This window comes from Thamnophis sirtalis, unplaced genomic scaffold, assembly GCF_051295495.1.
Source record: "Thamnophis sirtalis isolate CommonGarterSnake01/CBP01778 unplaced genomic scaffold, rThaSir2_p1.2 scaffold_2, whole genome shotgun sequence".
Taxonomy (NCBI): Eukaryota; Metazoa; Chordata; class Lepidosauria; order Squamata; family Natricidae; genus Thamnophis; species Thamnophis sirtalis.
In genome coordinates this window covers 35,185,861-35,213,523 of record NW_028261382.1, presented here as the reverse complement: position 1 = coordinate 35,213,523, position 27,663 = coordinate 35,185,861, and the positions used below count along the sequence as shown (strand labels likewise).

Sequence of the window (27,663 nt, the reverse complement as noted above, 5' to 3'; positions counted from 1 at the left end):
CAACAAGATTTTAACTCGGGCAAAGAGGGGGACAAAAACCCACCCTCCAAGTTTTTGCTCCCCTGTTTCAGGATCTCGGTAATGAAACCACCAAGCTCAGAGAGAGCACCAAGGCCTCTCCAAATACCTTCCTTTTCCAGAAAACGTTTGCCAAGGAGTTCAGAAACTGGAACATGATAAAAGAAAAAAAAAATTTTATTGGAACATCGGCTGATAAACAAGGACACTTAAGAATTCAGACACAGTACGTTTTCACTGACCGTTTCTTTCTTTCTTTTGGACGTGACATTAAGAGCACTTTTGGTAAACGGGCTTCAAGAAAAATTTCTTTGGTTTTCGCGTGTGTGTGTGTGTGCGCGCGCTTCCCCCCTGCCCTCTGGGAAGACACCTTCATTTGGATTCTGTCATTGCAAGCTGAATTAAAATGACCATGAAATTAAAGTGGCTGGATCCCACCTTAATTTAGGAGGATGCTATAGGACAGTGATGGCGCACCGAGTTCCCAAACCAGAACCGTAGCGCCAAAAACCCAAATAGCAGCTGGCCATTGCATGCATGCCTGTTTTTTTGGCCATTTTCAGGCTGTTTTTGAGCCAAAAACAGCCCAAAAACTAGCCTGAAAATGCCCCGAAAAAATGGCCTGTTTTGGGGGCATTTTTCAGGCTGTTTTCCAGTGCTCCAGTGCCCGCGAAGACCATTTGGCTGGTGCGTGCTGAAAACTAGAAGAGCATCCACAGCTGTATGATATTTCAACAGAGGTTCCTTTGTTCAGACATTTGAAAAACCTTTTAAGTTTTCATCAGACAGGCCTTTTTTTCTAACCTTTTCCTGTTCTTAAAACTTCAACCCACAACGCTGAAACTCAGTGATTACAATTAAACCACAATGCCGGTCACTCACAATGGCCTATCGTTCTGATTTCAACCAGATATGCACGTTTACAAAATACACAATGCAAATATACAGAGATACGGGGGGGCTAAACATCAGCGTGGTATATTAGCAAAAAGCTGAGATTTAGCACGAACATTGCACTTGCTTGGAAGGAAGCCTATGTGGGGTTTATTGGTCTTCCAGGGGAATTATTTCAAACTTGGTGAGAATGTGGAAATAAGAGACAGCCACCAGGGGAGGCAATAATGTTAAATTAAGCTTCCTTTCAGGTATGAAAGGTACATTACCATGCAGCTGATCACAGACGTTTTAAAATAAACATCGAGCTTCTTAGCTTTGTAGGAAAATAATAAATTTAAGCTCTGCTAAAGATTCAAAGGCACCAGCCTCATTTCTGGCAATGAGATTGTATCTCCGTTATGGTTTTACTTTTCCTGGGGTGCGGGGGAAATAAATCAAAACCAGGAAATGAAATACGTCCATCTTTTTAAAGACGGATTGAAAAGCAACTCTCTTGTTTTTATATATATATTTTTAAAAAATGTACATAGCAAAGCCAGATATTTGGGTTATGTAGATGGCTAGGGCAAGGATACACCTACGTGTAACCTGAACATAATGCGTAGCTAACAAGCACACTATCTCCATAACTACAATGTGTGCGTTGTTACAACCTCTTGAGAACAGGGCTGCTAAGGAAAATCTCGTATGGGAAGCTGCCTCCCAAGAGAGAAGCAAAGAAAATATATTTTTGTTTTAAAAACAACAATAATTCAAAAGCCAGAACATTTTTTTTTCACTCTCCCTCCAAATATTTAAGAGGTAGAAGGCACTCCAAAAAAAAAAATATATCTCTTTTTAACCCCTTACTATAGACTTTTTTTGCATGGAGGAGGAAAAGCAGTAAACTTTAATGTATGGCTATGAGGATTAGACAAGCCAGATCAAAGAAAGAGAGAGTTATCTTGTAAATCTAAATGTAGGAGGTGAATTTATCACTGTAATAAGGGCTGAAAAGAAGATTGGAAGTTGCTTCTTGGTAACTTTTCTCTTCCTTTCCTTTTTTTCCTTTCTTGCATGTTAGCTTTCTCTTTGATCCCTTCCTTCTTTTTTCTTCCTTGATACTAATTTGGATTCGTTCTTTGTCTTCCTTTCTGAAAAAAGCTGCGGTCAAAATTGTCTATGCATGCACATAAAAGAAATCTCTCTTCGAAATAAGAAATTCAACCTGGCAATAAGGAGAGATTTTCTGGCGTTGAGAGCAATCAACCCACGGAACAGAAGTTGCCTTTGGAAGTTGCGGGAGCTTCATCACTGGAAACTTTCCAGAAGAGACTGCACTGCCATTTGTCAGAAATGGTGTAGGGTCTCCTGGTTGGGTAGAGGGTTGGACTAGATGACCTACAAGGTCTCTTCCAACTCTGTTATTATTCTGTTATTCAGAAGTTGCGGGAGCTTCATCCCTGGAAGCTTTCAAGAAGAAACTGGACTGCCATCTGTTGAAAATGGCGTAGGGTCTGCTTGGGCCAGGGACTAGATGACCTACAAGGTCCCTTCCAACTCTGTTAATCTGTATAATTTTTAGAATGGGGGAGAAGCAAAATGGGACTTCTATTTATTTGTTCAGAGGGACAACGCAGAGGAACTGGCTGATGCCAAATACTTAGGAACTCTACATGGTTGCAATTTCTCGCCTAGCCGAAGCTGACGTTTGCATTTAATCTAGCTTCCCTTCTCGCTTTCGCCAACATAGCTGCCTTCGCTACTGCCTCATTCCCACAATCCCTTGCAGCATGTCTATGGGCAGGGGGAAGACGATGGTGGAATTCTTCTCGGCGGCAATGGTGGTCAAAGTCTGCAGGTAGCGGAGCTGGAGGGCAGCGGGAGACTCCGAGATGACGATCGCGGCTTCCTTAAGCGCCCGGGATGCGTTCATTTCACCCTCCGCAGCGATGACCTGGAAGGGAAAAAGGAAAAGATCCATATCCTGTAAAGCTCTGGAACAGGGGTGTCAAAATCACAGGGTGCTTAGATCTGGCCCTGAAAACAGTGGCCTGGCCCAAGCTGTTTTCACCGGCAGAGGGTTGCAGGAAGCGTCGCAGCCGAAAACAGAGCTTGGAAGCCCGTTTTTGCTGTCAGCGTACTCTGGCCTCCGCAGGCGCCCCGGGCACGAGTGACATCGAGCTGGCCATGCCCATTCTAGCCACGCCCCCTTCCCCACCCGAGGTGAAACAGAATCCTGATTTCCTCAATGAAATCAAGTTTGACACCCCTGCTCTAGAAGACAAAACAGATTCAAGACTTGACTTAGATGGAATGGTGTGCGGGAAAGGCCTTGGGGGATAGAAGAAGAGACACAGCCAGAGGAAGAATGCGGATATCTCACTGTTAGTTCACAAAAGAAATCAGGTGTGGCAAGCATCCCATCCTTGATTTAAATGGATGCAATTCCTTTAAAAAAAAAACTTTTTAAGAGAATAGGTTGATCCCACTTCTAAGGGGCTGCCACAACCTATATTCTCCAAAGTACCTGGAGACAGGGACAAGGAGCAACGGATGGAAACTAATCAAGGAGAGAAACAACCTGGAGCCAAGGAGGGATTTCTTGATAGTGAGAACGATTAATCAATGGAACAACTTGCCTCAAGAAATTGTGAATACTCCAACACTGGAAGTTTTAAAGAAGATGTTAGACAACCTTTTGTCTGAAGAGGTATAGGGTTCCCTGCCTGAGCAGAGGGTGGGAGGAGAAGACCTCCAAGGTCCCTTCCAACTCTGCTATTCTATTCTATTCTATTCTATTCTATTCTATTCTATTCCATTCCATTCCGTTCCATTCTATCCCATTCTATTCCATTCCATCCCATTCCATTCTACTCTATTCCTCAACAAATGTGTGCTTAGGACTTCAAATACCTTTACCTGCTAAAAACAAAACTGCAGATCAAAATAAACACATCCACGCCACTAACTCTGTAGAAGGTCAACAGAAAACGGGAATGCAGTCACCCACATTCCACCCTCCTGATGAATAAACCTCTACATCTCATGTTTTTTTCCTCTCCGATACCCGGGATTCCTTTCCCAATTGGCCAAAGTTAATTGTCTATTTGACAAAGGGTGGATTTAAAGGTTTAGAAGGCTATGTCACGGAGGAAAAATACTATGTACGGGGAGGGTAGGTATGAAGTGCCCATGTCTGTCCAATGCTGTGGTTGGATAGATTAGATCTAGATTTCAAGAACTATCGTTCTTGTGGACAAATGTGTGAGATATTTGTGTGTTGTCTTCCTGTTTTTTGCGGTGGCGACAACCACATGAGGGGGCTTAACCCATATGGTTTTCCTGAGCACCAGCAAAGTGACACACACTTAAGTAAACCTAAGCCCTGCATGTCACAACAGAACACAAAGGCCTTTGATACTCCTCCGAAGACACGGATCTGATTTAAATGAAGTTCCACTCCTATTAAAATAGCATTTCCAGACCTGTCATCTTGGCCCGACTCAATTATGAGCATGTTTCCCAATCAGGGGGTGGGGGTGGGGAATCTCCACTGATTCGTCATCTGAAAATGTGGCAAGCTTAATTTAAAAAAAACATATTTGTAGATGCAAACATTTTCTGGACATTGGTTTCGGGTCAAATTGGGGCAGGAAGAAAAAGATTTTCTTAGCTTCTCTCTCTCTCTCTCTCTCTCTCTCTCTCTCTCTCTCTCTCTCTCTCTCTCTCTCTCTTTCTCTCCCTCTCTCTCCCTCTCTCTGTCTGTCTGTGTCTCTCTCTGTCTCTCTGTTTCTCTCCCTCTCTGTCTGTCTGTCTCTCTCTGTCTCTCTCTGTTTCTCTCCCTCTCCCTGTCTGTCTCTCTCTCTGTCTCTCTCTGTTTCTCTCTCTCTGTTTCTTTCTCTCTCTCAATCTCTCTCTCTTTCTTTCTCTCTCTCTCTTTCTCTCTCTTTTTTTGGAGGGGGGAGGGCAGGAGAAAGAAAACCACACGCACATCACCCTATCCAAGCTGAATGAAAATACTGGTTGGAATAATGAACTAACTAACACATTAAATAAATTCAGGGTTGTTGTTTTTTTAAGCCAGTGGGCAGGAAGAAGGGTAAAGAAAAGATTCTAAACTAGAAAATGGTGTACCCCAAAATTCTGAACAACAGACCCCAGAAATATTTGCTTTTTAGTTACACTGTAGAAGAATAGCCGTGTTAATCCACAGTGGCCAAAATTTCAGATTTTTAACTGCACACTTTAAAATTCTAGGCTTAAAGTTTACCTCCTACTTAAATATTACCCAACTAGGTAATGTTTATTTTACCAGTGCTAGATAATTATCATCAGTGCTAGAAGGAAGTAAGCCTTGCTCTCTGTTTATCTGTATTTGCCACTTGTATAGTGCAAACTCCCCTCTCTTCTAGCATTGATGACATGACCTAGTTGGGCAAGGAAATGTCTGCAAGGAAACCACTGAGCTCAGAGAGCACCAAGGACACCACAGTCCTCTTACCAACATTGACAATGTTACCTTCTTGAGTCACGAAGGAAACCACCAAGCTCAGAGAGCACCAAGGACACCACAGTCCTCCTCCTCCTCTTGCTGCTCCCCAAACCCCACCCCCCTAGTAACACTGATGATGTGACCTAGTTAGGGCAGGAAATGTCTGCAGGGAAACCACCAAGCTCAGAGAGCAGCAAGGACCCCACATTTCAACCCTGAGCGACAAACACTCCCTTCTATGGAAGCTTCTGATGTGTTTCTCCCCCACCCCGAGAGGATCAAATGAGACAGATGTGTGCTTTCACCCACCTTAGCCCTGGCTTCTCGAGCGGCTTCGGCTTCAGCCGCCATGGCCCTTTGAAGCTGGATAGGTAACTTCACGTCCTTGATTTCCACCCGCGCCACTTTTATGCCCCAGTCATCCGTGGCATCGTCCAAGGTGGCCTGTTCAGAAAGAAGGAAGGAATTGAAGTCCTAATCGAAAGGTACTTTGGATGCAAACTGGAGTTGTGGCCCTCAATAAATATAGGTTGCTTTTATTTTATTTATTTATTTATTTATTTATTTATTTATTTATTTATTTATTTATTTGACTTATATACCGCTTCATACAGCTTTCAGCCCTCTCTAAGCGGTTTACAAATTTTTTAGCAAATTGAGTCAGCAACTTGCCCCCACAGTCCGGGTCCTCATTTCACCCACCTCGGAAGGATGGAAGGCTGAGTCGATCTTGAGCAGGTGAGATGAGAACCGCTGAACTGCAGATCACAGATCACAGTCAGCTAAAATGGCCTGCAGTACTGCACCCTAACCACTGCGCCACCTCGGCTCTTTGACTTATTACCTTCAGTTTGTGAGTGTTCAATGTTACAAGGCCACCGGAAAAAAATGATTGATGATCTTTTTCACACTTAATGTACATTAAAGGTAAAGGTTAAGGTTCCCCTCACACGTACGTGCCAGTCGTTCCTGACTCTAGCGGGGCGGTGCTCATCTCTGTTTCAAAGCCAAAGAGTCAGCGCTGTCCAAAGACGTCTCCATGGTCATGTGGCTGACATGATTCAATGCCGAAGGCGCACGGAACGCTGTTCCCTTCCCACCAAAGGGGGTTCCTATTTTTCTACTTGCATTTTTTAACATGCTTTCGAACTGCTAGGTTGACAGAAGCTGGGACAAGTCACGGGAGCTCCCTCCTTTAGGTGGTGCTAGGGATTCGAACCGCCGACCTTTCTGATCGACAAGCTCAGTGTCTTAGCCACTGAGCCACCGCGCTAAACATCTATGGAGATTCTCCGTCATCCATCAGGTCATGGTGGTCCCAAAGGTGGTTTTTCAAGAGGCTGTGTTTTTTCTCTGAAGACCTTTCGCTTCTCCTCCAAGAAGCTTCTTCAGCCTCTAACTGGGAATGGATGGATTTATATGTTCAATCAGAGGCGAAGACGCTTCTTGGATGAGAAGCAAAACGTCTTCAAGGGAAAAACCAAGAAAGCCCAGTTGCCTCTTGATAAAAAGCGCCTTTGGGACTTATGTCCCATGGTCAACATTTGGACGCTCGGCCACCCTATTTGTGACGGTTTCACGTGAAGCCCTCTTCGCGGCCTTCTGACGATCCAAATCAATGGGGAAACCGGATTCCCTTAACAACCACGTTATTCAGTGGTGGATATTCGCTTAACAACTGTGGCAAGAAAGGCCATAAAAATAGAGCAAGCCTCCCTGTCTCGCTTAGCAACAGAAACATTGGCCTCCATTGAGTTCATGAGTCGAGGACTGCCTATAAATTCCCCCACCCTTGAAAAATATCTGTCAAGCCTGCAGCGCTTCTTTTAAGAATCTTTGGCCTGCCACACTCTCATTAAGGGGGGGAAATAGCAAGGGGTAGAATGTGTTGTTTTCAAAATAAAAAAAATCCTTTCTAGAAGCTCAAGGTCATCTTTTGTCTCCGTAATTTCACACCTGACTGGAAGCAGCTGGGTGTGGATGCCAGCGTGGAAGAAGAAGATTGGGCCATGTGATGGATTATGGGTGTGGGGACAAGATCATGAACTTTTAACTGGGCGGGATTCTTCATAAAAAGTTTTTATTTTCCATTTTCATAGCAATAGCAATAGCAGTTAGCAATAGCAGTTAGACTTATATACCGCTTCATAGAGCTTTCAGCCCTCTCTAAGCGGTTTACAGAGTCAGCATATCACCCCCACAGTCTGGGTCCTCATTTCACCCACCTCGGAAGGATGGAAGGCTGAGTCAACCTTGAGCCAGTGAGATTAGAACCGCTGAACTGCAGATAACAGTCAGCTGAAGTGGCCTGCAGTACTGCACCCTAACCACTGCGCCACCTCGGCTCATTATAGCATATAATCACATGTATACTATTACATAGTCAATATCAAGTTGTATTATTAAGTACTTACATCAATTCATCTTACCATCAACTACCAAAGGAAAAAAAAAAGAAAAACCCAGTTATTGGCTCTTCTGCTCTCCATACACCATATTTATACCTTATCCGATACTTTCTTCCCCATCTCTCCTCCCCCTTTCTACATTCTGTCTTCCCTCCATCATTTTCTACTCTACTTCCTCTTCCTTTCTCCTTCTACTTGCTCCCCTTACCACTCCTCCTTATAAACCTCATCTTCCCCCTTCACCCTCTCTGCTATCCCTCTCTTCCTATCTTTCTTCTCTCCTCTGCTCCCCACTCTTCTACATCCTGTCTTCCCTCCATCATTTTCTACTCTACTTCCCCTTCCTTTCTCCTTCTACTCACTCCCCTTACCACTCCTCCTTATACACCTCATCTTCCCCCTTCACCCTCTCTGCTATCCCTCTCTTCCTCTCTTTCTTCTCTCCTCTGCTCCCCACTCTTCCTCTAATTCACTTGGTGTATTTCAGCTTCTGAGCAAACTCCCTTTTGTGTTGATGGTATTTATAATTCCATTTCAATATAACTGGGTGGGATTCTGATGTAATTTCCAGTATTGGGATTTCATAGCATAATGCCAAGATGTCTGATCTATTAAATTGGAACTTTGTATCGTTTTGCTTTGGACTCTGATTTAATTCTACATGATACTTGGAACACTGACAATATCAATATGGGGGATTCCCACTTCTTCCAGAAGCCATTTTTTATAAAAGTGGCTTGTATCTTCAGGATCCTGAAGATGCCAGATCCTGAAGAGGAAACTCAAAGACTTTGGCCACCTAATGAGAAGGAAGGACTCCCTGGAGAAGAGCCTCATGCTGGGGACGATGGAGGGCAAAAGAAGAAGAGGATGGCAGAGAAGGAGGAGGCTGGATGGAGTCACCGAAGCAGCCGTCGTGAGTTTCAATGGACTCCAGAGGATGGTGGAGGACAGGAAGGCCTGGAGGAACGTTGTCCATGGGGTCGCGATGGGTTGGACACGACTTCGCAATTAACAACAACAAACTTCCAATCCATCGACGGATGCCCAATTTTGCTTACCTGCATGCTGTGAGCAATCTCTTCCCGATCGGAGAGGATCTGAGAAAGATTCTTGGTCCCCAGCACGTTCCTGAGTGTAGTTTGAGCCAGCAGCCGAGTCGCCGAGTCGGCGTTGGTGATGTTGGCCACGGCGAGGGTGGCATTCTGCACTCGGTAGTAGACTACCCCGTCCACGTTGACCGTCACAGAGTCTTTGGTGAGGATCTTAGGAAGGAAGAGGAGGAGGGGGAGGAAGAGGAGAAGAAGGCCCAGAGAGTCAGCGCTTGTTGACAAAACTCTTAATAAAACTGACGCAGCAGCTTATTTCCAAACAAACAAAGAGAGAATAGGCTTTGGGGAATCAGCTAATTAAAGGAGTTTCACAATCCAAACAATTCTTCGCTTACAGCTTTTCAGCTGGGGGAGCCCCTGAACTCTCACTACCTTCTAGCACAGAGGATGTCACCTAGTTGGGTAAGAAAACATCTGCGAGAAAACAGCCAAGCTCGGGGAGTCCCATGGACTCCACAGACAGAGAAACCCAGATAAGCAGGGATTAATACCAGACAAACAATCCAGCAGAAAACAATAGCTTAATCAAAGAAATAGCAAGGGAAAAAAAAACCCACATTCCCATCAACAATGATAGGGCAAGCCACTTGTAAATAAAATGAGAAAAAACCCCACTCCCTTCCAGCACTGATGATGTCACCTAGTTGAGTAAGGAAACATCTGTGAAAAAAACACCAAGCTCAGAGAGCACCATGGACCTCACGGTCCTCCTCCTCCTCCTCCTCCTCCTCCTCCTCCTCCTCCTCCTCCTCCTCCTCCTCCTCCTCCTTTCCCTTCTTACACTGTCACCTAGTTGGGTCATGAAATGTCTGCAAGAAAACCACAAGCTCAGAGAGCACCAAGGACCCCACTGTCCTCCCCCTCCTCCTCCATTCCACAAATCCCACTCCCTTCTAGCCCTGATGATGTTACCTAGCTGGGTCATGAAACGTCTGCAAGAAAACCACCAAGCTTAGAGAGCACCAAGGACCCCACAGTGCCACCCTGAGCTACAGATATTCTCTTTTATCAGGTTTAAATCCAATGGAAATCTAAGTTAGTTCCCACAACCTGAGGCTAGTCAAATATTGTGGGGCAACTCTCGACTCATATTTATGACGGTTTCAAGCTGCGCCACTGGCTCATTGTTCTGATGGTTAGGAAGCGTCTCCTCAATTCCAGGCGAGAACATTTCAGTGACAACCCCAAGAGATATTTAAAATGTTGCCGTGAAAGAGGCTCGTGGGTTTGTTTCACAAGAGGATTAACCTAGAGACACAAAGGCAGTTTGCGAAAGGAGAGGAAGAGATTCCTTTGGAAACGCCATACCTGTAATCTGATTCAAACATTAGGCTTAAGTCACCGTTTTAAGTAAAGAGAATTTGATTTCTCAGCCTCATGCTACTGCGTTGACCCAAGCCAGTGGTCGGCAGCCTTAAATACTCAAAAGAGCCACAAAGGTCCTAACCGGAAGCCCCCCATTCAATTCTGAAGCTGACCGGAAGTCCGGTTCCCCCACCATAGAGTCTCCTCCTAGCACGGCATCCTTTTTCCTCTACCTGTCCTAACCGAAAGCCCTATCAATTGTGGAGCTGACCGGAAAACCCACCTCTTGCCATAGAGTCTCCTACTGGTGTGCCCTGCTTCTCCACCCCCCTCCTATGGCCCAAACCGGAAGCTCCTCTCAAAATTGTGGAGCCGACTGGCAACAGGGAGCCACAGCAGAGGGATGAAAGAGCCACATGCAGCTCCAGAGCCGCAGATTGCTGACTGCTGGACAATAGTAGGCTCAGCGGATCTAAACATGTCTTGCTCAGGGAAAGTTTTACTATGGAGAAAGAGCCTTCTTTTGTAGACTGAAAGCCCTATCAATTGTGGAACCGACCGGTGACAGGGAGCCACAGCAGAAGAATTAAAGAGCCACATGCAGCTCCAGAGCCACGGTTTTCACAATTGAAGGTGTCTGCCCACCTCAAGGTTCCCCTGGCCACAGTAGTAGATAGATTCACCAGCTAGGAAACAGCAGGAGGGGGATCTTCCCAGATCCCAATGGATCCCGCCACCGTGGTCATGCTTAGCTTAGTCTTTTTCTTGGGATCGCGCCCTGATTAAAAATTTGGTGTGCGGCTATTACAGCCGCCGTCAGAACTCTTTCTATTTTTAGCAGTGTCAACAAGGCAATTACAGGACATTCGGGCTTCGGTGGTTCAGAAGTAGAACAAGACATGCCTGCCTGCACCGATTTTTTTCGGGAGAAAGGTAGCTTTGGATTGAGGACAGGGACACGAAAAACAAACGCCAGGCTCCTAATCTGTGCCAGGTAAATGCTGCTTACAAAAAAATGACTCATGGGTGTTTTCAAATTGCCTTTCAGGGCGCAAAATGCTCTCAAGGTAATTCTTGGAGACAGAACACTGCCAACGCACAGAGGAGGAGGGGGGGAGAGGAGGGGAGGAAGAAGATGAAAAAGGAGAAGGAAGAGGAGGAGGGAGGGAAGAGGAAGAAGAAAAAGCAAAGAGGGTGGAGGAGAAAAAAGGGGAGATGAAAGAGGAAGAAAGGAAGAGGAGGAGGAAGAGAAAAAGAAGAGGACGAAGATGAAAAAGGAGAAGGAAGAAGAAGAGAAGGAAGAGGAGGAGGGAGGGAGGAGGAAGAGGAAAAAGTGGAGAAAGGAGGAGGAGGAGAAAAAGAGGAGGAGGGGGAGGAAGAAGAAAAATCGAAGAAGGAGGAGGAGAAAAAAGAGGGAGATGAAAGAGGAAGAAAGGAAGAGGAGGCGGAAGAGGAAAAGAAGAAGACAGATGAAAAAGGAGAAGAAAGAAGAAGAGGAGAAAGAGGAGGAGGGAGGGAGGAGGAAGAGGAAGAAACGGAGAAAGGAGGAGGAGGAGGAGAAGAAGAAGAAGAAGAAGAAGAAGAAAAAGAGGAGGAGGGGGAGGAAGAAGAAAAAGCGAAGAAGGAGGAGGAGAAAAAAGGGGAGATGAAAGAGGAAGAGGAAGATGAGGAGGAGGAGGAAGAGGAAGAAGAAGAACAGGAGGAGGGAGGAGGGAGGAGGAGGGAGGAGGGAGGAGGAGGAGGAAAAAGAAGAGGAAGAGCAAGAGGAAGAGGAAGAAGAAGAAGAAAAAGAGGATGAGGATGAGGAAGGAGAAGAAGAAGGGAAGAAGAGGAGAAAGAGGGGAAAGAGGAGGACTTCTAAATCTTCTCATAGGCTAACAAACAAGAAAGATCTCCATAAACTCAGAAACCACGCATTTAACCCATTCATTCATTGCGCAGAGCGCCAATTTCCCCAGCTAACACCAGAACCAGATCAAGAGAGAGCCCAGGCGAAACTCTGCAGAAAAAAAACACCCCTTTGTGCACCTTTGAGTCGAACTGGCTTTTCGAACGCCTGCAACATTTGCAACAGCCGGAGAATCCGGTGGGAGGGTGGGGGAGCAGAGACTATTAATATCCAGTATGATCGAGGGGGGAAGCCAAGAGATCAAGGAATGGGAACACTTACTTCCTGCGGCGGGATATCAAATGAGATGGTCCTCATATCCACTTTGATGATATTGTCTGTGCAAGGCAGGACAAAAAACAGCCCTGCAGAGGGGGAAAATATTGAATCCTGGGTCAGTGGGTGCATGGAAGAGGCTTAATACAGCTTTCCCCTATCCAGTCCCTCCTGTATTCCCGGCAATCCCCAAAAATGGTCATTGGTGGTCCTCACAATGGCCAGATTTGAAAAGCCGGACTTAGTTCAAACTTTAACAGATTCCCATTTTATGGAATACTGAAAGATGGGAAGAAGTGGGAGGAGGAAGATTTTGGGTGATGCGGAGATCAAAATCTAGCATCCTAAAGCTGTGTCCTGATCAAGAACTCCCTTGAATTTCATTATATCAATTAATCAGAATAGAGCTGGAAGGGACCTTGGAGGTCTTCTAGTCCAGCCCTCTGATTAAGCAGGAGAACCTATACCTTTTCAGACCAATGACTGTCTAGTCTCTTGTTAAAAGCCTCCAGTGATGGAGCACCTACAACTCCTGGTAGCAAGCTGTTCCACTGGTTAATAGTCCTCACTGTTAGGAAGTTTCTCCTTGGTTGCTTCTCTCCTTGATTAGTTTCCATCCCTTGTTTCTTGTCCTGCCTTCTGATGCTTTGGAGAATAGTTTGACTCCCTCTTCTTTGGGGCAGCCCCTCAAATACTGGAAGACTGCTATCATTAATTGTTTATTTAGTAACCATGACTACCACTAAGTGTTGCATGTAATGTTTTATGATGAATGTGTTTTTACAATGACTACAATAATGATCCCTCGCAATGTTACATGCACACTGAGAGCCTATGCACCAGAGACAAATTCCTTGTGTGTCTAATCACACTTGATTAGAAAGAATTCTAATCGTATCACCCCTATCCCTTCTTGCCTCCAGAGTAGACTTCTGTATGGATGGGAACTACCAAGAAATCAGTGGGGGGTTTCAAAAATTGTTGGAACCTACTCTGTGGGTGTGGCCTCCTTTGTGGGAGTGGCTTGCCACCCATGTGACCGGATGGGAGTGGCTTGCCACCCATGTGACCGGTTATGAAATTATGAATTAGTACTTAGGTCGGTCCAAGTAGCTATTCAGAAATTAGTGGTTAGAAGCAATCGTAAAGCAAGATATGGAATTAAAACCAGAAATATTTTGTTGGCTATTTGAAAGGGAGTATAATATATATTTAATTTTACACATGTTAGCAGCTGCTGGAATTGTGTTTGCACAGCAGTGGAAAAACAGGGATATGTAAATGAATAAATATTACAATGTGCAGGAATAAATAAATTGACAATTAAAATCAAGAAGGCTTTGAATACCTTTTCACGTGGGATTGGTTTTAGCAATTGCCAACTAACGGAAACAGAAATTAGAAATCCAAAAGTATGAAAGAAAACAACAATTATGTAAGGAAAGGTCCCTAAAATGTATAAGGGAATATTACTAGATCATTATTAATGCGTAGATAACTGCGGGACATTACACATCCACCAGTGGTGGGTTTCCAAAATTTTTGGAACCTCTTCTGTAGGTGTGGCCTGCTTTCCAGGTCCACTGGTGGAACCTCTTCTAACTGGTTCGGTAGATTTGACAAACCGGTTCTACCGAATAGGTGCGAACTGATAGGAACCCACCTCTGCAAGAAATGCACTATATGGTTTTCCAGCACACACACACACAAAATCCCTTCCCCCATGTACCATATTCACAACTCACCTGGCCCCTTTGCCCCTCCTTTTAGGATACGTCCGAGTCTGAAGATGATGGCCCGCTCATATTCTTTGACAATCTACAATTGAGGTGAGAGGGATTCAATCATTGCTTTAAATAATCTATACCCCCCAGTCTGTTCCCCCTCCCCCAATCTTCACATCTAGTACATGTGGGCCAAAACATAGAGGAGATCAAACTCTTTGTTGGAACACAAAGTTAATTTATTAAGATTAGGAGAGAGACAATTTGGTGCTGTAGTTAAAGCATCAGGTTAAAAATTAGGACGCTGTGAATTCTAGGCCCATCTTAGGCATGAAAGGTGATTGGGTGACATTGGGCGAGTCTCCAGGACACTGTGAATTCTAGTCCCGTTTTAGGCATGAAAACTGACTGGGTGTCTTTGGGCCAATCACCAGGAGATGGTGAGATCTAGTCCAGCCTTAGCCATGAAAACCAGCTGGGTGATATAGGGCCAATTAGTAGATGATGAGTTCTAGTTCCACCTTAGGCATGAAAGCCGGCTGGGTGAAAATCACCAGGAGTGGGTGAGTTCTAGTCCTGCCTTAGCCATGAAAACCAGCTGGGTGATTTGGGTCCCAATCAGCAGGGGATGGTGAGTTCTAGTTCCATCTTAGGCATGAAAGCTGGCTGGGTGACTTTGGTCCAATCACCAGGAGACAATGAATTCTAGTCCTACCTTAGCCATGAAAACCAGCTGGATAATTTGGGGGGCAGTTATCAGGAGATGGTGAATTCTAGTTCCATCTTAGGCATGAAAACCAGCTGGGTAACTTTGGGCCAATCACCAGGAGTGGGTGAGTTCTAGCCTTAGCCATGAAAACCAGCTGGGTGATTTGGGTCCCAATCAGCAGGGGATGGTGAGTTCTAGTTCCATCTTAGGCATGAAAACTGGCTGGGTGACTTTGGGCCAATCACCAGGAGACAATGAATTCTAGTCCTACCTTAGCCATGAAAACCAGCTGGATAATTTGGGGGGCAGTTATCAGGAGATGGTGAATTCTAGTTCCATCTTAGGCATGAAAACCAGCTGGGTAACTTTGGGCCAATCACCAGGAGTGGGTGAGTTCTAGTCCTGCCTAAGGCACAGAGTCAACTGGGTGACCTTGAACACTCACCCTCTCAGCCCTAGGAAGCAGGCGAGGGCAAACCATTTGCAAAACCTTGACAGGAAAATTCCAGGGACCTGTTCGGGCAGTTGCTAGAAATCAACACTAACTCAAAGCGACTAAAATCAAATAAATCTAATTAAATAAGGAAGGATTCATCAATGAGATCGATGTTGACCATTTATATAGACAAAGAGGGAGTTAGTAACTATGTGGCTTGCAATTGATCCAAGCACGCCCAAAGTCCCAAGTTCACTGCCATCTCTTCCACTTACAACATGGTTGAAATCAGGGGTGGGTTGCTCCCAACTGCTGGTTCGATGCACACAAAAAGGAAGATTGTTGGTTGAGGAGGGACAAAAACAGCCAGGGAAGTGATTGAAGCCTGGGAAATAGGCCCCTCGTCAGTCAACAGGAGTGCTGATTTACCACCAAGGACTTAGAAGGTGAGAGTGCTCTGACCTAGGCTTCCTAAGAGCATGAAACAAACTCCTTGTCCCGGCAAAAAAACCTTTTATTAATTTACTCTGAATTCTGCTCATTCACATCCAGCAAAGTCTTTCAAGGGAGGATTTACAGTCACAGACCTTATCTGGCTTGGAGAGCTGCCAGGCTGTTATCTGCAGAACTTGGCAAAGAGTCTCAGAGAGAGTCACGAGCCAATTAAGTGAACTAATTGTCTCCTGCAAACTCCACTCCCCTTTCGCTCCTCTTTTATTTCCTCTGGGAGGGGCCATTCATCGTCCACCTGCGGCCTTACTCCCAGGTCAACTCCTGTTCTTCAGCTCTTCGCTTCGTCTGGAGGCTCTGCGCATGCACACACTGGGAACAGGCTCCAGCTGTTCTTCTGCCTCACTGATGTCTGACTCTGAAGGCAGCTGATAACTGGCATATGGCCCTGGCGCCCTCTCTGCTTCCGACACAGAGCCCTCATCCGAGCCTTCCCCAGACTCCAGGACTGGCCCATCTTCCTCCCCAACCTCCTCACTATCTGAATCTGCTGCCAACTCTGCTGGCTGCTGGCTGGCCACAACACCAGCGGGAGTTCGAAAGCTCAGAAGACGAGGTGACCAGCCCAGATTATATCCTGCAACATTATCCCGGGAGAGGAATATGTTAGTTTTCGTGACCCGTCAAAACCGCGTTCCACAAAAGCGCGGTCGACGAAATCGCGTATGTGACGTCATCACAACGCGACGAAAAAGATCGAAAAATTGAAATAAAAATTAAATTACAGCAAGCCGATTCACATAAAGGTAAGCGTTAGGTTAAGGGTTAGGGTTAGGGTTAGGTTAAGGGTTAGGGTTAGGTTTAGAGCGTTAGCGTTATGTTTAGCGTTAGGTTAAGGGTTAGCATTAGGTTTTTCGTTAGGTTAAGGGTTAGGTTTAGGGTTAGGTTTAGGGTTAGGTTTAGGGTTAGGTTTGGGGGGGTTAGGGTAAGGTTTTCACTTTATTTTTACATTTTTTGATCTTTTTCGTCGCGCTGTGATGACGTCACATACGCGCTTTCGTCGACCGCGATTTTGTCGTCCGCGGTTTTGTGGTGGAACCGTTAGTTTTTTGGAAAAAAAAACTTTTCTTTTTACCTTTATGCAAAACCAAATGGAAAAAGGAGCCGTGACAACCACTATTATGAAGGAAAATATAACCAGGATCCAGCCACAACACCCAAGGTCGCCAGAATTGCCATCTAAAAGAGGGGGGGAAAAGACAAAGAGATGTTTCATTTTACGACACGTTTTCTTGCCACCACTGTGAAGCAAATCGCTGCAGTCGTTAAGTTAGTCACACAGTCGTTAAGTGAATCTGGCTTCCAGAAGGTCGCCAAAGGGGACCCCAGGAACACCGTGACCATCAGAAATATGAGCCACTTGCCCCTTATCTAGATTTTGGCCACCTGACCACGGGATGCTGCAACGGTCGTAGGCCTGAAAGACCGTCATAAGTCACTTTTTTCAGTGGTATCGTAACTTCAGTCACTAGATAAATGGTTGTAAGTCGAGAACTACTGTCAGAGTTTGCTGCAAAAATCAAATCCAAAAAGCACACGCGGACAACCGATTCAGCAGGATTCATTGACTTCTTAATATAGGTAGATAACACATGAATAAATGTACTATACCCACAGCAGATTCTTCCAACGTGGTAGAGAGGAGAGATTGGCTTCCAGTTTCAATTCAGAGAGCAGACTAGACTACTGTATTTTTCGGAGTATAGGATGCACTGGAGTATAAGACGCACCAAGGTTTTGAAGAGGCAAATTTTTAAAAAAAAAGGTTTTTGCACTCAGCAAACCTCCCAAAAACGGCCCATTTTTCATGAAAACAGGCCCATTTTTTTCCAAAAAAAGGCAGGAATAGCCTTTAGGGGGCTTGCAGAGTGCTCCTGGGGGGTGCACCCCCCCAAAATGAGCAAAAAATGGGTTCTTTTTATTAAAAAAACCTTGCATGCATAGCCTTTAGGTGGCTTATAGAGTATTCCTGGGGGCTGGGGGGGGCAAAATTGAGCAAAAAATGGCCCATTTTTCGCTCATTTCTGCTCTCCCCAGCCCCCAGGAGCTCTCTGAAAGCCTTCTACAGGCTCTGCATGGCCATTTTGGTGAAGAGGACAGGGCTTTGAGAGGCAAAAAATGATGTATTCAGTGTATAAGATGCACCCAGATTTTCAGCCTCTTTTTTGAGGGAAAAAGGTGCGTCTTATACTCCGAAAAATACGGTAGTTCTCTTGAATAGACTCAGAGCTACATAGGTAAGCCACGCCCAGGCTCCAAGCTGTCTGGCATGGCTCTCAGTCACCAAATAGTTCCCATTGGCTGACCCAGTTGCCATGCCTAGACATTGGCTGACTTTGTTACCATGTCCTATTCCAGCCAGTCCCCAATGGCTGACCTGTTACCATGCCCTTTTCCAGTTCATGAATATTCTGACAACTACCATATACTCAAAACCGATGCAGAAATGAGCAGAATTAAACTTTCAGTCTCGAGCAATCCGCAGAGGTTTCCGCTTGCAAAACGCAACTTGGCAATTGAGGTGGTTGAATTTAGCGATTTCCTAAAGACGTACGAAATTGCATCATGAATTTCTGGCGGTTTTACAGGGGCACCATTTTCCTGATGCTCGCATTCCTTTTAGCGCTGTTCCTTTCAAGAGTGAAGAACAACCAGGAAAAAAAAAACTCAACTTTGGATTGGGGATGGGAGTGGGGGAAGGAAAGAAAAAGGACGTCTTGGCAGGAAACGGAGCCTGGATTTTAAGTGCGCAAAGAAAGTTCAAGAGTCAGGGCTGTGAACGGTCAAAACCTTGGAATGAATGTGTGGGAAAGAGAGAAAGGAAACAAAGAAGAAGAAAAAGCAGGAAGGAAAATGTTAATTAATCCCTGGCAGATGCATTTTCCCATGCGAGTTTATTTTCTCTGGCATCACTCATGACAAGAGCTTGGCTTCAAACATCTCCAAGAAGCCTACAGAGAAGAGAGGGATGGTTATTTGCTCCAAGCCCACATTCAAAAAGCCTCATGGCTTAATCCTACTTAGTTACGAAGGACCATGCAGCCAGTTGGCCAGAAAAAGGAGTGGATTCCCCTTTATTGAATCTACTCAGGCGAAGGCTGGACATTCAACTCTCTAGGATGTTTTAATTGACTTTCCTACAACTGGCCCCCTTTCGACTCTGTTCTGTCTTCCTGCACATGACACATGACATTGTGGTTAAGTTCAGGTCATAAAGCAGGGCATAAAATGACAGTGAATGGAAAGGCTGCATAGATAGATGGATGTCTCCTTCCAGACTTCCAGATCAAGACGAAGCTGCTGCTGTTGCTGCTTCTGTTTCTTTTTCTTCTTCTTCTTCTTCTCCTCCTCCTCCTCCTTCTTCTTCTTCCTTTTCTTCTTCTTCTTCTTCTTCTTCTTCTTCTTCTTCTTCTTCTTCTTCCTCCTTTTCTTCTTCTTCGTCTTTCTCCTCCTCCTCCTTCTTCTCTTCCTCCTTCTTCATCCTCATTTCTTCTTCTCTTCCTCCTCCTCTTCCTCCTTCTTCATCCTCCTCATTTCTTCTTCTTCTCCTCCTCCTCCCTCTCCTTCTCCTCCTCTTTCTTCATGCTCCTCCTCCTTGTCCTCCTTATCTATCTTCCCCTTCTCCTTATCTATCTTCTCTTTCCTTTTCCCCTTCTCCCCCTTATCTAATTTCTTCTCCTTCTTCTCCTTCCCCTCCTCCTCCTTGTCCTCCTTATCTACCTTCCCCTTCTCCTATCTATCTACTCCTTCCCCTTCTCTCCTCCTTATCTATCTTCTTCTCCTTCTTCTCCTTCTTCTCCTTCTTCTCCTTCTTCTCCTTCTTCTCCTTCTTCTCCTTCTTCTCCTTCCCCTCCTCCTTCTCTTCCTCATTCTTCATCCTCCTCATTTCTTCTTCTCCTCCTCTCTTCCTCTTCCTCCTTCTTCCTCCTCCTCATTTCTCCTCCTCCTCTTCCTCCTTGTCCTCCTTATCTATCTTCTCCTTCCCCTTCTTCTCCTTATCTATCTTCTCCTTCCCTTTCCCCTTCCTCTTCTCCTTCTCCTCCTCATCGATCTTCTCCTCCTTCTCCTCCTTCTCTTTCCCCTCCTTCTTGTCCTCCATATCTCTCTTTTCCTCCCCCTTCCTCCCCACTACAACAATATTCCGAATCATCTTAATCAAAACAGACTAAATTGCAACCATCAGCCTTCTATCCTGAAAAACCGAAGGGGAATCACGGCGGCCCAAAATCAGCTACTCGAGCTACGTTTTAAGATCACATTTTGGAATTCCATCAAAGCAAGTGGTTACCGCCCATTTGCGCCAGGCCTAAGAGGGGGAGCATGAAAAAGGCAGCATTAATCAACCCAGCATTAAACAGGATTGCATTTTGCAGGGGGGCAGTTAAAGAAACAAGATGTTTCAGGGGTGATAAGCTATCAGCCGCAACGATCATTCTGCAGACACCCATTCTGATTCATTGTTTGTTCCGGCCAGGATGCTTAAGAGCATTTTTTCCCCCCACAGAAAAACCACTTAGCAAAGCTTCAAATGTGAACTTGAATGTGCTGTTGTCAAATTGGTACATATTTAATGGACCGTAGCCCAACTATTTCTAGAGACACGGTGGCTCAGTGGCTAAGAATCATTCAGTACAACACAACACTTAATGATTGTCATAGGGTACAAATAAGAAATCAGGAAACAATCAATATAAATCGTAAGGATACAAGCAAGAAAGCTATAGTCCTGCAGCCATAAGTGGGAGGAGATGGGTGATAGGAAGGATGGGAAGACTGATAGTAATAGCAATGCAGCTTTAGTGAATAGTTTGACAGTGTTGAGGGAATTGTTTGTTTAGCAGAGAGATCGCATTTGGGGAAAAACTGTCCTTGTATCTAGTTGTTCTGTTGTGCATTGCTCTATGGAGGGGATGGCGAACCTATGGTACGAGTGCCAGAGATGGCATGCAGAGCCCTCTCTGTGGGCACATGCGCCATTGGCAGCTGATCTTCTGGTTTCTGACCCGTGTGGTTTGTGCCGGAAAACGACCTGAAAACAGCCCAACAATCGGCAAAAAATAGCCAAAAAACAGGCTGTTTTTCAGGCTGCTTTCAAGCTGTTTTTGGCCTGAAAACAGCCAAAAAACTGCCTGGAAACAGTCCAAAAATGCCCCCCAAAATGCCCAAAAAGCAAGCATGCATGTGCCAGCCAGCTGGCCTTCAGGTTTCTGGCACATGTGCACACACACACACACACACAGACAGACAGATTCCAGTGGTGAGGGAATTATTTGTTTAGCAGAGTGATGGCATTTGGGAATAAATTGTCCTTGTGTCTAGTTGCTCTGGTGTGCAGTGGCCGATAGCAACGTTTTGAAGGTAGGAGTTGAAACCATTGATGTCCAGGATGCGAGGGGTCTGTAGATATTTTCACGGCCCTCTTTTTGACTCCTGCAGTGTTACAGGTCCTCAATGGAAGGCAGATTAGCAGTAATTGTTGTTGTTTTTTCCCCCTGCAGGAGGAATCTTCCTTTCCTTTGCAATTGCCGGAACTCTCTGCCCTGTTTCCTAAGAGTAGCATCAGCCTTGCCAAGTCCAGCCCATGTAATTCTGGCTGAAAGTCCAAAGTTTCTACGTCCTATGATAGCCATGGCCTTTAAAACACAGATAATTCAAGGCTTTTTCCTGCAATCAAAGAAAGGGACAGCTGGAAAGGAGATTTTTCTCTCCTGCGCCAATGCGCCAATCTCTTTCCCAATTCGGACTCAAGATATCCCGGAGAGGAGACTTGGAGTCCTGGATTTGCCCTTTTGTGACTCTTGCAACCATTTCGAGAAACGCTGGAAAGATTCGAAGCTTGCACGATGCTGAAAAGCCCTCCAAAGCAGGGGAGAAAAATTGTACAGAAGAAAGGGCTGGGCAAGGGGAAAATAACTCTTCAAAACCCCAAATTTGTTTCTGGCAGTTAACAAAGCAGGTGTCCTACTTCCCCTTTTTTTTTACATGTGCTCTCAAGCTCTCTGAGCATAAACTGGGACAAAACAAACCTGTGGCTCAATGGCTAAGACGCTGAGCTTGTCGATCTGAAAGGTCGGCAGTTCAGCGGTTCGAATCCCTAGCGCCACATAACGGAGTGAGCTCCCGTTACTTGTCTCAGCTTCTGCCAGCCTAGCCGTTCGAAAGCACGTAAAAAATGCAAGTAGAAAAATAGGGACCACCTTTGATGGGAAGGGAACAGCGTTCTGTGCGCCTTCGGATGTTGAGTCACGCCGGCCACATGACCGCGGAGACATCTTCAAACAGCGCTGGCTCTTCAGCTTTGAAACGGAGATGAGCACCGCTCCCCCTAGAGTCGGGAACGACTAGCATATATCTGCGAGGGGAAACTTTACCTTTAAGGGCAGAACGAAATAGGGAAGCCAAACCATTGTGACATTCTTAGGAGTTGGCAAAAGAGTTTGGGGTGCGGTGGGGATAATCGGAAGAAGGATTGGCCAACCGCATGACAGAGTAGCAAAGTTGGGTTTTTGCCAGTCTGGCAATTGGGTAAAAGTGATTTTAATTTTGTTGAGCCCTGCCAGCCGTGACCAATAATCTCAGAAGGAACTTCTATTCCGAAACAGTTGGAAAAGGCATATGCAACAGGTGGACTTCCGCAGTTCTGGAAGGCATCTCATGGGGCTCGTAATTTCATCGTCTCTAAAACCCTGCCTGTTGTGTTCCTCGGAAGGTACTTATGGAAATGTCTGTTTCTCGGAAGGTACTTATGGAAATGTCTGGTTCTCGGTCATCCAGTGCTTTTTTCTTTCTTTCCTAAAAGCAACTGAACTATCTTGATCTCCCCACCCCTGTGAAATGTTTCACTTCTCATCCAAGAAGCTTCTTCAGTTGAAGAACTGGGGGGAAAAAAAACACTAAGAAAGGCCAAAAACTATTTTATTTCTTGTTTTCCTCCTGTAAATGTAGGTGTGTCTTATCATCCCCAAAAAATATGGTACGACATAAAGCTACCTGCCATTCACAAACTTTATGCTTATTCATAATCTTGGTCAACTTTGGGGTTAGGAAGAGCAATGGGCTTGTTTACAAGAGCTCCCTCCATCATTAAATAATTAAACAAAAAAGACCCCCCAAAAAAAAATAGTGACCTGAGAACATATCTCATTAAATAGCAATAGCAGTTAGACTTATATACCGCTTCATAGGGCTTTCAGCCCTCTCTAAGCAGTTTACAGAGTCAGCATATTGCCCCCAACAACAATCCGGGTTCTCATTTCACCCACCTCGGAAGGATGGAAGGCTGAGTCAACCTTGAGCCAGTGAGATTTGAAGAGCCAAACTGCAGAACTGCAGTCAGCTGAAGTAGCCTGCAGGGCTGTATTTAACCACTGCGCCACCTTGGCTCTTAAAAGCCAATTAAAATGCCATTAAAAGTTACCTTTCTAATTTTTTTTTCCTTTTTATTCCTAAACATTTTGAATACAGTGTATTGTCAGGATACATCATTTACAAAAAAGGCAAAGAAAGAACAAAAAGAGAGAGATTAACACAAAACACCCACAACTTCTGGAGGCAACATCCATTCCAGTGATTAATTTTTCTAACTCTCAGGAAATTCCTCCTTTGTTCAAGGTCGCTTCTCTCCTTGATTAGTTTCCACCCATTGCTTCTTGTCCTGCCTTCATGTGCTCTGGAGGATAAGCTGACTCCCTCTTCTTTGGGGCAGCCCCTCAAATATTAGAGCACTGTTTTGCTATGCAAATGGAAACTTGTGTACGAATATTTGCCTTCCTGCCTGCTTCCTATAAGCAAAAAAATCTCTGGAGGGACTAACTAAAAACACCTCTGTTTTCTTCTTAGTGCAACCAGTAGTAAGACCCTGGATAATTAAGAACAGTTTGTTGAGTAAACAGACAAATCTCTGGAGAGGCCCCTTTTTTAAATAACTCAGATTCCTCCAAAGAATTATTCTATCTCTTCGGCTGTTGGCATCCCTAACTGGGACCTTAAAAGTTTCTTCTTTGTTTATTCCTTTTTTGCAATGTTGATTTCATTCCAAAATACAAAATCACCCCATATAATTTAAACAGACGAAACAAATTGAAACGAAAACACTATAGAAGTGGATCTAAAAAAAGACAAAAACACATTAAACAGAGACAAAGCTAGACAAGAGCATTAAAAAAGTTTGAATATAAAAAAGGCAAAAGACAAAAAAAAAAACAACCCACCACATATCATCTCCCTTGGTTGAACCCCAACCAAATCCATTACAACAACAATCCCTTCCCCCTTTGCAAAGCAGGTTCGACCTTTATAAGCCACTACGTCTACAGTGTAGTCTTTGACTTACGACCACAATTTAGGCCAGAATTTACGTTGCCAAGTGAGAAATTTGCTAAGGGAGTTTTGCCCCGTTTTACGACTTACTGTTGTCCGGTTCATTAAGCGAATCATCGCGGTTCTTAAGTTACGAACACAGTTGCGAAGTGAATCCGGATTCTCCCTTAACTTTGCTTGGCAAAAGCTCACAAAAGGGGATTATCACGCAGGCACACATGCACACACGCACGCACACCCACCAGGAATACTGCAACTATCATAAATATGAGCCACTTGTCGAGCACCCGAATGTAAAGCTCATGAACATGTGGATGCTGCAACGGTCGTAAGTATGAAAAAGGGTCATTGGTCCCCTTTATTAGTGCCATTATAACTTCAAATGGTCACTAAATGAAATGTTGTAAGTCTAGAACTGCCTGTATTTGCAACCCAATTGATCTATCATACATGATAGATAGATAGATGATAGATAGATAGATAGATAGATAGATAGATAGATAGATAGATAGATAGATAGATAGATAGATAGATAGATAGGGGTTGGGGGCAGGCAGGCAGGCAGGCAGGCAGGCAAATTTATCTTATTGATTAGGCCTTGGACCATATCAAAGTTCAGAGTTCCAGACACAAATCATTACTAAAATCTGATAAAATACAATTGAAAATAAAATTGGAAATATACAGAATAATTTAATATATAGATAAATAAAATGTGATAAACTTTTATCTATGTATGTCTGTCTGTCTGTCTATCTATTATCTCTCTCCATCTCTGTATATCTATCTCTCTGTATCTCTATTATCTATCTATCTATTATCTCTATCTATCTCTATTATCTATCTATCTATCTATCTCTATCTATCTATCTCTTATATCTATCTCTCTATTATCTATCTGTCTATTATCTCTATCTATCATCTATCTCTTTCTATCTATCTATCTATCTATCATCTCTATCTCTATTATCTCTCTATCTATTATCTCTATCTCTCTATCTATCATCTATCTCTATCTCTCTATCTCTCTATCTATCTATTATATCTATCTATCTATCTATTATCTATCTCTATCTATATTATCTATCTATCTATCTATCTATCTATCTATCTATCTATCTATCTATCTATCGGGAAAAAATGGTTAACAAGTCAAACATCCGCCAAGTTAAAAGTTCAAAGCACTCTGACTGTAATTTACTGGCATTAACGTCTCCATAGTTTCTTATTTACCAAAATCACCCCGAATTATTATCTGTGATCGGTCCAGGATACCCTGATTTGAGCTCTTTGCCCCAAAACCTTTCCTTGGGTTTTCTTTATTATCCTTATCATCATTATTAATTGGGAACTTTTATGAATGGGAAAGTTCCCCAGCCGTGACCGCCTTTCGTGATCAACCTCCACATGAGAGGCCCCTGGCAAAGGGGAGGAAGGGGCATCCGGTTGGCCAAGCCAACGTTCGCTGTGGTTCCTTCCGCCAGTCCCAAGTAGACCCTGCTGAAACAAGGGGGTGGGGAGAGACCCTTCCTATTGTCTTTGTTTTATTGATTCCGTCAAGCATGAATTAGATGACAGGTATATGTCTAAACATGATTCTGAATACATGAAATGGATACAGATACAAGGGAATATTAGGGCAGGGACGGTATGCTTAGGCACGCCCCCTTACAGACCTCTTAGGAATGGGGTGAGGAGTAGACAGTCTAAGGTTAAAGTTTTGGGGAGTTTGGGGGAAGAAACCCCAGAGTCGGGTAGAGCAGTGTTTCTCAACCTTGGCAACTTGAAGATGTCTGGACTTCAACTCCCAGAATTCCCCAGCCAGCATTTGCTGGCTGGGAAATTCTGGGAGTTGAAGTCCAGACATCTTCAAGTTGCCAAGGTTGAGAAACACTGGGGTAGAGTATTCCAGGCGTCCACCACTCTGTTGCTGAAGTCGTCTTTTCTTGCTGCGGAGTTTGGAGCGGTTTCCCATAAGTTGGCATCTATTGTCTTGCTCGTGTGTTGTTGCGGTTGAAGCTGAAGTCATCATTGACAGGTAGGACGTTGTAGCAGGTAATTTTATGTGCCACGCTTAGGTCGGATCAAAGGGTGGCGGAGTTCTAAGTTGTCGAAGCTCAAAATGACCAGTCCGTAAGTGGCATAAGAGATTGTGCTGTTGTGAGCAGGGGAGTGGAGAGCTCTTCTGAAATATCTCTGGGCTCGCTCGATTGTATTTATGGACACACACACACACACCCTGGGCAGCCCCACCGAGAACCTCTTCCCTTCCTTCCTGCCATTCCGTTCTGGAGGGCGCCCCTCCCCACTTGGCCCGCAGCCCAACGGGGCCTTCAAGCACTGAAACCAACGGAGATCTCCAAAGGTTTGGTCTTTCAGCACCACCCAAAAAGAAAAGGAAAAAAGCCCAAACGGAGATTGCGAGAGGGATTGAAAGACGGGGCAAAGGGGGTGGGTGGGCTGAAAAGCCCCACTCCCCTTCGAGAAGAGGGAATCCCCGGGGATTTCCTCTCCCCCTAAAGAGAAAGCCCACTTTGGGGCAAGGAGATGCTCCACTCTCCAAGTTCAGGATCCCCGCTCGATCCCCGCGGGATTAAGCCAAGCCAGCCCCAGCAGCCGACCTCTCCCTCTCCCCCCTTCCGTCCCTTTCCCGGGGTCCTGCCGCCCCCGACTCACCGATCTTGAGCGGCTCCCGCTGCCCGCGGCTGCCTTTCTCCGGATCGTTCATCTCAATCGCCACCCGGGACCGTGCCACTTTGCCCAGCGCTGCGCCACCCGTCTGGCCTCTCTCGGCGCCTCCTCACGGGTTTTTCACTCACGGGCTCCGCCTCGCTTTTCCCGCCTGGCCACACCCGCCTGCCCGCCCTCCTTCCCGCCCGGCCAAGGAACTACCGCGCCCAGCCTCCGCAGCGCAGCGCCGGGCTCTCCAAAGGCGAGCTGGAGGGCGCTAGGGAGGGCGAGTTGGAAGGGAAGGGGGAAAGTCGGGTTGGCGGGGGCTGATAAGGGTTTATCCGCCTCCAGGCAAGGAAACTTGGCTAGCTGTGGCGCTGGGTGGATGGTCGAAATCGTGGTTGAGCCGAGTAGAGACGCTTTTCAGATGGGCGGCATATACATTTAATAAATAAATATGAGAGGGAGAGAGAGAGGGAGGGAGGGAGAAAATGTATTTGATAGGTAGGTAGATAGATTAGATTAAATTAGATTAGATTGGTAGGTAGGTAGGCAGGCAAGCAGGCAGAGGTAGGCAGGTGGATGGATGGATAGATGAATGGAAGGATGGAGATAGATGATAGATAGATGATAGGTAGGTAGGTAGGTAGGTGGGTGGGTGGGTGGGTGGGTAGGGAGGGAGGGAGGGAGGGAGAGAGAGGGGGGGTAGGCAGGCAGGCAGGCAAGATAGATGAATGGAAGGATGGAGATAGATGATAGATAGATAGATAGATAGATAGATAGATAGATAGATAGATAGATAGATAGATAGATAGATAGATAGATAGATAGGCAGGCAGGCAGGCAGGCAGGCAGGAAGGATAGATGAATGGAAGGATGGAGATAGATGATAGATAGATAGATAGATAGATAGATAG

At 45.1% G+C, this 27,663-nt stretch overlaps 1 protein-coding gene across 1 annotated transcript; it reads right to left on the bottom strand.

Moving 5' to 3' along the window:
• Positions 1–193: 193 nt before the first annotated feature.
• Positions 194–26,902, bottom strand: LOC106552046 (stomatin). Its single transcript, XM_087704753.1, has 7 exons — positions 26,753–26,902; positions 16,833–16,936; positions 14,124–14,196; positions 12,385–12,467; positions 8,859–9,062; positions 5,699–5,833; positions 194–2,851 (listed from the first exon to the last, which is right to left on the bottom strand). Exons 1-7 carry the CDS (start codon positions 26,802–26,804, stop codon positions 2,657–2,659), a joined length of 846 nt encoding a protein of 281 aa, XP_087560879.1. The 5' UTR covers positions 26,805–26,902; the 3' UTR covers positions 194–2,656.
• Between the last annotated feature and the right edge of the window lie 761 nt (positions 26,903–27,663).